General features: G+C 36.4%; 1 protein-coding gene across 1 annotated transcript; it reads right to left on the bottom strand.

Annotated features, from left to right (window-relative positions):
• Nucleotides 1–108: 108 nt before the first annotated feature.
• Nucleotides 109–11680, bottom strand: LOC111784922 (plastid division protein CDP1, chloroplastic-like). The gene is made up of 4 exons (XM_023665442.1): nucleotides 11676–11680; nucleotides 9234–9239; nucleotides 4313–4505; nucleotides 109–438 (listed from the first exon to the last, which is right to left on the bottom strand). The coding sequence occupies exons 1-4, from the start codon at nucleotides 11677–11679 to the stop codon at nucleotides 354–356; spliced, it is 288 nt and encodes a 95-aa protein (XP_023521210.1). The 5' UTR covers nucleotide 11680; the 3' UTR covers nucleotides 109–353.
• Nucleotides 11681–12328: the final 648 nt, after the last annotated feature.

Raw genomic sequence — 12328 nt, forward strand, 5'->3', positions numbered from 1 at the left:
TGTATCTATAATACACGTTAAAAAATATATATCTATCATTAATTTATGAATAGTTTATAAGTAGTATATCATTCATGATTTCGAGGCAGTGAACGTTCTTCCTCCATCTTTCATGAATATGTGAATTCATTAACCAATCAAATTATATATTATCAATGATACACTCTAAATAAAGTATATCTAAATAAAGTGTATCAATAAGATTAACTATATTAATGATATTGTTGATATAACAAATATAAAGTAGATGATTAATTGACTAATACACTTGGTGGATGAAGATCAATGATGCAACAAGTTTGGAGAGACCAAATGACCTAAAATTCTCTATTCCTTACAAAAGAATGAGTCTACTAAGCTGGTACTTGTATTTCACCTTCACAGAACTTCCAAGAACCATCCTGTTGCCTCTTTGCCAAATAACGAACTTTATAATTGCTGCACGCCACCAAGGATCAAGAAAAGTTTTTAGTTTCAAAGAGTAGAAGGGCCTAAGAGTTATGATGACAATAATGGTAATATGAATGTAGTTTATGTAACAGCTTAAGTCTACCGCTCTTCTTGGGGCTTTCTCTTTCGGGTTTTTCCTCAAGGTTTTTAAAACGCGTCCACTAGGGAGAGGTTTCTACACTCTTGTAAAGAATGTTTCGTTCTCCTCCCCAACTGATGTGGGGATCTCACAATCCACCCCCCTTCGAGACCCAGCGTCTTTGCTGGCACACCACCTTGTGTCCACCTCCTTTGGGGCATAGCCTCCTTACTGGCACATCGCCCAATGTCTGGCTCTGATACCATTTGTAACAGTTCAAGCCTACCACTAGCAGATATTGTCCTCTTTGGACTTTCCCTTTCGGACTTCCCCTCAAGGTTTTCAAAACACGTATGCTAGAGAGAGATTTTCACACCCTTATAAAAAAAATGTTTCGTTCTCCTCAACTAATGTGGAATCCAACCGTCATCATTCAGAACTTCTGGTTCTGGTAACGTAGGCTTACAATCTACACTATAATACATGAATAATTCCATGTTCCGCAGTTTTCATACAACAGACCACCGAACAAGTTTTACGCTATTGAAGTTTTAAGAACATAGATAGGTTTTAGAACTTTTATTTACACAACTTTAAGAAAAGACAACATAATTCGATGAAGTTACTATCATTCTGGAACAATAAAATGACTATTATGAATATGTTCCCTTATGTTCAGCAATTTCATTCTAAGATACTTTTTCCCTAAAGATCAATGTGAGATGGTAAGAGAAACAAAAAGAGAAGTACTATAAAAACATAGCTAAGTTTGTGAAAGAAATGCTTTAGTTTAAAATACCACCAGAATATTTTCATAATTATACCCTTCGATGACTTGAGAAGAATGTAACACAAGCTAAAGGGATATACTATAAAATGTTGAGCCTATTTAAGCTAGTAAGCAGACTACGCCAGCACAAATAAAATACAACTGTAAAAATTCAGATGTCTGTCCACTACACGTATTTTAGTCAAAATATTGTTTAAAACATTTAAATTCCATAAATTAAATTACATTGCTCTAAGGATATAACTTTTATTTAATCATAAACTAAAGTTAGATATGCCATATAAAAGAGAAGGAAAACAATCAAATAGCTGATAATGAGGAAACCACTACTTGAACAGACAAAATCATTGGGGTGAGGATAAGTTGCTAGATTCGCACCAGATGGGGGAATTGGAAGTCTGTAAGGAATAGTAGAAATGTCTTTTGATAGTTACCTATAATTTGACATAAGAGAATTGTGAGATCCCACATCGGTTGGGGAGCAGAACGAAACATTCTTTATAAGGGTGTGGAAACCTACTTAGTAGACGCGTTTTAAAAACCTTGAGGGGAAGCCCGGAAGGGAAAGCCTAAAGAGGACAATATCTACTAGTGGTGAGCTTGGGCCATTACAAGAATGTACTCAGAATTTGCGGGAAGATGGCGTGGGTCGACAATGTGAAATAAAGTGGTGTAGGATTGGGTCTAGGATTGCTTCCCTATCTCTAACGTTTGTTAGATCGGTCAAAGATTGGGTCCAGGATAGCATGTAGGAAAACTTTTCATCATCCCAAACGAAAATGTTAAGGACAGTAAAAAACTTCTTTCCTATACCATTTCAGAACGTCCTTCCTGGGCCACAAAATTTAATGAAAAGTCCAAAAAACTTTTTGCAAACCGTTGAAAAATTACCGTCCCTTATTACAACAGAGTATAGAGACAGAATGAAGGAAAATGGTCTCGAGAAGAAACTAGAATTCATTGCTAAATGACGAAAATGCAGGTGAGGGCCTTCCATTGAGAGATGGAGTGGAGAAAAATACTTGGTGAGGCATTACAATAAATAACATTTGTTTTAGCACAAATCGTGTCAGTTGATGGACAAGCTTTAGGAAAGGTAAAGGGCTAAGCAAACCTGGAGGGAAAGAGAAAAACAGAGAAGATGCGAGAAATGACGTGACAACTTAAAACTAACAAAAAAACAAAAGAATGATTTGAGGTTTCATGTAGTGTCGAGCTCAAATTCGAAGATTTTGATCATGAAGGATTTGTCAAACAAAAAATTTAACCTTTTCCAAAATTTTGATCTTCCAAAGGAAGGAAAGAAAAACCAAACAGAAGGACTAGCTATCCACAAATGAAAGTCCCTTCAAGGACACAATATTGTTAACACCCCCGTCGGAGAGGGGCCAACAAAAACCAAAGGAGACGAAGGGCTCCCATAAGATGGAAGGATAGAGGCAAGAAAATTTTAAAGTTGACAAATGGTGAAAACAGAGAATAAAGAGCAGAGGAGACTATTCTGAAACCACTTTTTTTCCTAGAAATAAGTGTTCAACCCCTTGACCAATGAACAATGAAGTAACTGAGAGAAGAAAGAGAACCAGTCCGAAATAGCTTTCTAGGGAATATTGTGCCAAAGATTATCAAACTCTCGAAGAAAGCACCACAGAGCACATAATGAGGTCTTGCTAGCTTAGTGGCTAAGATTCCCTATACCCAAACCTCAAGCTCCAGCAGTCTAGCTGCCATCTCGCAGTTTGCCACGTGTGAACTCTTCCCTTCCTCCACCTGTTCCCCTATTAAATATGGCACAAGTCTCTCCAAGGAATTACCGAATTAATTTCTTATCAGAGAAGAAAAAAAAAAGAAAAGAAATCTAATGAGAGATCAAACATGACCCAAAGATTTCTCCAACATTCTAAAGATTCTATTATTCCTCGCTAGCTTCACAAAATATCACATTTATATTTGTCTAGAATTGGTAATGGTAACAGAATTCAAGTTTAGAATGATGAGTGGTGTGGGAATTCTACGTTGAAGTCAAGGTTTCATCGTGTTTTCAAAGTGATTTCTATGTCTACTGTTCCGTTACAGAACACTAGGATGCTGCATATAGTTCTCGACAGCCATATAAAGAACAGAATGCAGCAGATGTTTTACAAAAGATGTCTAATTTTTTGTTACGGCCCTCACAGTTTGAGTTCTCTGTTTTATGGCTTTAGAGAATCAAAATCACATCTTTAACTATGCTTATGCGTTGAATTGTTGGTATCTCTTCTTCCAACAATTCATGTGAGATTCCACGTCGGTTGGGAAGGAGAACGAAACATTCTATATAAGGATGTGGAAACTTCTCCCTAGCAGACGCGTTTTAAAAACCTTGAGAGGAAGCCCGAAAGGGAAAGCCCAAAGAGGACAATATCTGCTAGCGGTGGGCTTGGGCCATTACAATTCAAAATCTAGTAGCACGATTATTACGAATCAATGCTATTTAAACCATTATTTTTTAAGTTTGGTTCAAGCACAAGCAAAGATCTTCGAAGATAAATCCAAAACTTGGTGCTTCCTAGCAGACACGTTTTAAAAACCTTGAGGGGAAGCCTGAAAAGGAAAACCCAAAGAGGACAATATCTGCTAGCGGTGGGCTTGGGCCGTTACAATTCAAATCCAGTAGCTCGATTATTATGAATCAATGCTATTTAAACCATTATTTTTGAAGTTTGGTTCAAGCACAATCAAAGATCTTTGAAGATAAATCCAAAACTTGGTGCAAGCCGTTCAACATAGCTAAGTTTAAGGCCTCTCTATGGAGTTCTTCGTCTGAACTCTGAATTATTGGTTTCTTTATCAATTACCTCTAGCAGTTCAACATTAGGTTTCTATTTCTATTTGCTGTTACTTTTTCGAAAGTGGAGTTTGTTTTTTAATCTTTCCGTTATATCAATGAAAATTTTGTTTATGTTAAAAAGGGAAAAAACGTATATGAAATACAATTAATTTATTCCAGTTACCTGTAGTAGCTTGGGTTCTTTGGTTCAGCTTCATTGACAAGCTCAGCTGCTTCCTCTAAATGAACCTCAATTTCTAAACTCATTGCTCCAAGTTTATCTGACAAGAGTTCAGCTCGTAGGACAGACAATTCCAGCAAAACAAATTTCCAATAGCATGATTTAGCTTTTGCAGCATCAGCTAGAGCTTGCCACTATAAACAAAAAAGAAAACAATATAATATTAAACTCCCATCAATCCAAAAGATAGAACAGATGAATCTTATTTCAATAAATTTGTTATTTTTCTACATCTTTTTTTCGTACGCATGCAGATGTTATTTTCATTAATAAAGCTTAATACGTATAAAATTAATTTTTTTACAACAAGAAGAATTTTTCAATGATAAATCAAACTATTTCTCAAAAGATACAAAACTCCCCAGACGAAAGAAAAAAGATACTAAGAAAATAACAATTCAAATAAAACAAAATCTTCTTCATCAAAGAACCAAATATAATAATCCAACTAAAACGCCAAGATAGAGGCCAAGAAATCAGACATCAAAAGAGACCGAAGGAGTGAAGGCCAAGGAAAATTGAAAAACATTGATCTTGAAAGCTGAAAGAAAAGACCAAAACAACCAGAATATATTGACCAAAAACAGAAACCCATAAAAACATAATCAAATTCTGAAAAGGAGAAATAACTTAAAAACACTCAACTACACAGCTCCAAGCCAGTAAAATAAAAAGNAACGAAAGGAATCCAACAGAGGAATAACAAGCGAGTTACGACTGAAACAAAAAGGAAAAAGACAAATGATGAAGAAATGCTTGTTTAATCTCTGATTCAACAAGCATACCTCCGACTAAAGCAATCAGCAAATTGCAGCGTAGAACACAATCCATAAGGAAAATTTTCAATTCACCAAAGATTAATACGCACTAAACAAAGTGATTCCGGTAATCTAATTGATTTTAACAACATAATTGAAGTAGTAAAACAAAAGGAATCCAACTGAAACAAAAAGGAAAGAGAGAAATGATGAAGAATTAACCTCCGACGAGGCCGATGCCAAAGCCGACGCCACAACCAACGCCGAGGCCGAAGGCGGGACCTAACCTTCCGATTCTGGAAGATTTCAAAACTGGAAGCTTCCACAGCATTCCGCTCTCATCTTCTCCGCCTTCGTGTCTGCTTCCGTTCATGTTTCGAGGCATTTCTGATTATTTTTCGTTCCACGTCTTTCATCAACGTCAGTAGAGAGAATACATTCCTCCTTGCAACGTTTTTTTAACCATACATTCCTTCGCCAAATTTGTCAAATATGGTTTTAGGTATAAATTTTTATTTTTCTTAAATTTTTATTTTTCTTAAATTTTTATTTTTATTTAAAAAAAAAAAACAATTAAATTGAATATATTTAATGGGGTAATGACATTTAAAAAATAAATAAATAAATAAAGTTTCATCAATTTCAACGATAGCTGAGTTGATTGATATTGTTACCCGATAGCTGTGCATGGAACAGGAATTTTATTATCTGTCCAATTCCAACTATTCAACCTAAATTAAAAAGGTTGATTGGGTTAAATTTTTTTTTTTTATTTGGGTTTGTAACAAACCAGGCCCACCACTAGCAGATATTGTCCTCTTTGGACTTTCTCGGCTTTCACTTTCGGGCTTGCCCTCAAGGCTTTAAAACGCGTCTACTAAGGAAAGGTTTCCACACCCTTATAAATGGGGGCCCAGCATCCTCGCTGGCACTCTTTCCTTCCTCCAATCGATGTGGGACCGCCCCCAAATCCACCCCCTTTGGGGCCTAGCGTCCTTACTGGCACACCGCCTCGTGTCTACCCCCCTTCGGAAAATAGCAAAAAGGCTGGCATATCGTCCGGTGTCTGGCTCTTATACCATTTGTAACAACCCAGGCCCACCGCTAGCAGATATTATCCTCTTTGGGCTTTCCCTTTCGGGCTTTCCCTCAAGGCTTTAAAACACGTCTACTAGTGGAAGGTTTCTACACTCTTATAAATGGTGGTTTGTTCTCCTCCCCAACCAATGTGGGACATCATACGGTTGGACAACCCAACCTTACTTAGCATTTGCAACCGATGTTAGAAATGTGTTATGGTTTATAAATGTTTAATATTTGAATTTTATGAGATTTTAGCTATTAATGTAACATCATAGATAAATATGATTTTTTTAAAAAAGAACTATCCAATCCAATCGGAATAGAAGGTTGGACTAGATAGGGCTGAGTTGTGAACTCGATTCATGTGGCTCGAACATCAACTCAATCAACTCGAAATTTCAGGTGGGTCCAAAAGGATAAAACTCATTATGTTTTGTATTCTAACACCCAATTCGTTTTTGAAACTTCTAGATCTATTTATATTTGAATGATGTAATTTGGTCACAAACAAAGAATATGTTAAATTGCCAATGAGTTGTATGAATATCAATCAATGAGTTGTATGATGTAAATATATCACAAATTAACATATCATAGATAGGTATATCAACAATTGAACTAAAATGTATCAATAATACACGTATAGCAATAGAACATCATTACACGTTAAAATTATATATCTATCATCAATTTATGAATAGTTTATCGGCACTTTATTAGTATATCATTCATGATTTTGAGGCAATGAACGTTCTTCCTCCATCCTTCATGAATACGTGAATTCATTAATCAATCAAATTATATACCAACTTACACTCTAAAATTTAAAGTATATCTAAATGAAGTGTATCGATAAGATTAACTATATTAATGATATTGTTGATATAACAAATATAAAGTAGATGATTAAATGACTAATACACTTGGTGGATGAAGATCAATGATGCAACAAGTTTGGAGAGACCAAATGAACCTAAAATTCTCTATTTCTTACAAAAGAATGAGTCTACTAAGCTGGTACTTGTATTTCACCTTCACAGAACTTCCAAGAACCATCCTGTTGCCTCTTTGCCAAATAACGAACTTTATAATTGCTGCACGCCACGAAGGATCAAGAAAAGTTTTTAGTTTCAAAGAGTAGAAGGGCCTAAGAGTTATGATGACAATAATGGTGATATGAATGTAGTTTATGTAACAGCTTCAGTCTACCGCTCTTCTTGGGGCTTTCTCTTTCGGGTTTTTTCTCAAGGTTTTTAAAACGCGTCCACTAGGGAGAGGTTTCCACACTCTTGTAAAGAATGTTTCGTTCTCCTCCCCAACTGATGTGGGGATCTCACAATCCACCCCCCTTCAAGACCCAGCGTCTTTGCTGGCACACCACCTTGTGTCCACCTCCTTCGGGGCATAGCCTCCTTGCTGGCACATCGCCCAGTGTCTGGCTCTGATACCATTTGTAACAGTTCAAGCCTACCACTAGCAGATATTGTCCTCTTTGGACTTTCCCTTTCGGACTTTCCCTCAAGGTTTTCAAAACACGTATGCTAGAGAGAGGTTTTCACACCCTTATAAAAAAAATGTTTCGTTCTCCTCATGTGGAATCTCACCGTCATCATTCAGAACTGGTTCTGGTAACGTAGGCTTACAATCTACTCTATAATACATGAATAATTCCATGTTCCGCAGTTTTCATACAAAAGACCATCGAACAAGTTTTACGCTATTGAAGTTTTAAGAACATAGATCGGTTTTAGAACTTTTATTTACACAACTTTAAGAAAAGACAACATAATTCGATGAAGTTACTATCATTCTGGAACAATAAAATGACTATTATGAATATGTTCCCTTATGTTCAGCAATTTCATTCTAAGATACTTTTTCCCTAAAGATCAATGTGAGATGGTAAGAGAAACAAAAAGAGAAGTACTATAAAAACATAGCTAAGTTTGTGAAAGAAATGCTTTAGTTTAAAATACCACCAGAATATTTTCATAATTATGCCCTTCGATGACTTGAGAAGAATGTAACACAAGCTAAAGGGATATACTATAAAATGTTGAGCCTATTTAAGCTAGTAAGCAGACTACGCCAGCACAAATAAAATACAACTGTAAAAATTCAGATGTCTGTCCACTACACGTATTTTAGTCAAAATATTGTTTAAAACATTTAAATTCCATAAATTAAATTACATTGCTCTAAGGATATAACTTTTATTTAATCATAAACTAAAGTTAGATATGCCATATAAAAGAGAAGGAAAACAATCAAATAGCTGATAATGAGGAAACCACTACTTGAACAGACAAAATCATTGGGGTGAGGATAAGTTGCTAGATTCGCACGAGATGGGGGAATTGGAAGTCTGTAAGGAATAGTAGAAATGTCTTTTGATAGTTACCTATAATTTGACATAAGAGAATTGTGAGATCCCACATTGGTTGGAGAGGAGAACGAAAAATTCTTTAGGGTGTGGAAACCTCTCTCTAGCATACGCATTTTAAAAACCTTAAGGGAAAACTCGAAAGGGAAAGCCCAAAGAGGACAATATCTGCTAGATGTGTGCTTGGGCCGTTACAAATGGGATCAGAGCCAGACACCAGGCAATGTGCCAGCGAGGAGACTGAGCTCTAAAGGGGGATGGACACGAGGCGGTGTGCCAGCAAGGACGCTGGACCCCAAAGGCGGGTGGATTGGGGAGTCCTACATCGATTGGAGAAGGGAACGAGTGCCACCAAGGACACTGGGCCCCGAAGGGGATGGATTGTGAGATCCCACATCGGTTGGGGAGAAGAACAAAACATTCTTTATAAGGATGTGGAAACATCTCCCTAAGAGGACAATATCTACTAGCGGTGGACTTGGGCTGTTACAAGAATGTACTCAAAATTTTTGGGAAGATGGTGTGGGTCGACATCGTGAAATAAAGTGGTGTAGGATTGGGTCCAGGATTGCTTCCCCATCTTTGTTCCCACAAAAACGTTTGTTAGATCGGTCAAAGATTGGGTCCAGGATTGTATGTAGGAAAACTTTTCATCATCCCAAACAAAAATGTTAAGGACAGTCTCTAAAAAATTCTTGTCTATACCATTTCAGACCGTCCTTCCTGAGCCACAAAAATTAATGAAAAATCCAAAACACATTTAGCAAACCGTTGAAAAAATGCCGTTCCTTATTTCAACAGAGTATAGAGACAGAATGAAGGAAAATGGTCTCGAGAAGAAACTAGGATTTCATTGCTAAATGAGGAAAATGCAGGTGAGGGCCTTCCATTGAGAGATGGAGATGAGGAAAATACTTGGTGAGGCATTACAATAAATAACATTTGTTTTAGCACAAATCGTGTCAGTTGATGGACAAGCTTTAGAAAAGGTAAAGTGCTAAGCAAACATGGAGGGAAAGAGAAAAACAGAGAAGATGAAAGAAAAGACATGACAACTTAAAACTAACAAAAAAACAAAAGAATGGTTTGAGGTTTCATGTAGTGTCGAGCTCCAATTCGAAGATCTTGATCATGGAGGATTTGTCAAACAAAAAAATTAACCTTTTCCAAAATTTTGATCTTCCAAAGGAAGGAAAGAAAAACCAAACAGAAGGACTAGCGCTCCACAAATGAAAGTCCCTTCAAGGACACAATATTGTTAACACCCCCGTCGGAGAGGGGCCAACAAAAACCAAAGGAGACGAAGGGCTCCCATAAGATGGAAGGATAGAGGCAAGAAAATTTTAAAGTTGACAAATGGTGAAAACAGAGAATAAAGAGCAGAGGAGACTATTCTGAAACCACTTTTTTTCCTAGAAATAAGTGTTCAACCCCTTGACCAATGAACAATGAAGTAACTGAGAGAAGAAAGAGAACCAGTCAGAAATAGCTTTCTAGGGAATATTGTGCCAAAGATTATCAAACTCTCGAAGAAAGCACCACAGAGCACATAACGAGGTCTTGCTAGCTTAGTGGCTAAGATTCCCTATACCCAAACNCGAAATAGCTTTCTAGGGAATATTGTGCCAAAGATTATCAAACTCTCGAAGAAAGCACCACAGAGCACATAATGAGGTCTTGCTAGCTTAGTGGCTAAGATTCCCTATACCCAAACCTCAAGCTCCAGCAGTCTAGCTGCCATCTCGCAGTTTGCCACGTGTGAACTCTTCCCTTCCTCCACCTGTTCCCCTATTAAATATGGCACAAGCCTCTCCAAGGAATTACCGAATTAATTTCTTATCAGAGAAGAAAAAAAAAAGAAAAGAAATCTAATGAGAGATCAAACATGACCCAAAGATTTCTCCAACATTCTAAAGATTCTATTATTCCTCGCTAGCTTCACAAAATATCACATTTATATTTGTCTAGAATTGGTAATGGTAACAGAATTCAAGTTTAGAATGATGAGTGGTGTGGGAATTCTACGTTGAAGTCAAGGTTTCATCGTGTTTTCAAAGTGATTTCTATGTCTACTGTTCCGTTACAGAACACTAGGATGCTGCATATAGTTCTCGACAGCCATATAAAGAACAGAATGCAGCAGATGTTTTACAAAAGATGTCTAATTTTTTGTTACGGCCCTCACAGTTTGAGTTCTCTGTTTTATGGCTTTAGAGAATCAAAATCACATCTTTAACTATGCTTATGCGTTGAATTGTTGGTATCTCTTCTTCCAACAATTCATGTGAGATTCCACGTCGGTTGGGAAGGAGAACGAAACATTCTATATAAGGATGTGGAAACTTCTCCCTAGCAGACGCGTTTTAAAAACCTTGAGAGGAAGCCCGAAAGGGAAAGCCCAAAGAGGACAATATCTGCTAGCGGTGGGCTTGGGCCATTACAATTCAAAATCTAGTAGCACGATTATTACGAATCAATGCTATTTAAACCATTATTTTTTAAGTTTGGTTCAAGCACAAGCAAAGATCTTCGAAGATAAATCCAAAACTTGGTGCTTCCTAGCAGACACGTTTTAAAAACCTTGAGGGGAAGCCTGAAAAGGAAAACCCAAAGAGGACAATATCTGCTAGCGGTGGGCTTGGGCCGTTACAATTCAAATCCAGTAGCTCGATTATTATGAATCAATGCTATTTAAACCATTATTTTTGAAGTTTGGTTCAAGCACAATCAAAGATCTTTGAAGATAAATCCAAAACTTGGTGCAAGCCGTTCAACATAGCTAAGTTTAAGGCCTCTCTATGGAGTTCTTCGTCTGAACTCTGAATTATTGGTTTCTTTATCAATTACCTCTAGCAGTTCAACATTAGGTTTCTATTTCTATTTGCTGTTACTTTTTCGAAAGTGGAGTTTGTTTTTTAATCTTTCCGTTATATCAATGAAAATTTTGTTTATGTTAAAAAGGGAAAAAACGTATATGAAATACAATTAATTTATTCCAGTTACCTGTAGTAGCTTGGGTTCTTTGGTTCAGCTTCATTGACAAGCTCAGCTGCTTCCTCTAAATGAACCTCAATTTCTAAACTCATTGCTCCAAGTTTATCTGACAAGAGTTCAGCTCGTAGGACAGACAATTCCAGCAAAACAAATTTCCAATAGCATGATTTAGCTTTTGCAGCATCAGCTAGAGCTTGCCACTATAAACAAAAAAGAAAACAATATAATATTAAACTCCCATCAATCCAAAAGATAGAACAGATGAATCTTATTTCAATAAATTTGTTATTTTTCTACATCTTTTTTTCGTACGCATGCAGATGTTATTTTCATTAATAAAGCTTAATACATATAAAAATAATTTTTTTACAACAAGAAGAATTTTTCAATGATAAATCAAACTATTTCTCAAAAGATACAAAACTCCCCAGACGAAAGAAAAAAGATACTAAGAAAATAACAATTCAAATAAAACAAAATCTTCTTCATCAAAGAACCAAATATAATAATCCAACTAAAACGCCAAGATAGAGGCCAAGAAATCAGACATCAAAAGAGACCGAAGGAGTGAAGGCCAAGGAAAATTGAAAAACATTGATCTTGAAAGCTGAAAGAAAAGACCAAAACAACCAGAATATATTGACCAAAAACAGAAACCCATAAAAACATAATCAAATTCTGAAAAGGAGAAATAACTTAAAAACACTCAACTACACAGCTCCAAGCCAGTAAAATAAAAAG

The sequence above is a fragment of the Cucurbita pepo genome, unplaced genomic scaffold (genome assembly GCF_002806865.2).
Source record: "Cucurbita pepo subsp. pepo cultivar mu-cu-16 unplaced genomic scaffold, ASM280686v2 Cp4.1_scaffold000297, whole genome shotgun sequence".
Taxonomy (NCBI): domain Eukaryota; kingdom Viridiplantae; phylum Streptophyta; class Magnoliopsida; order Cucurbitales; family Cucurbitaceae; genus Cucurbita; species Cucurbita pepo.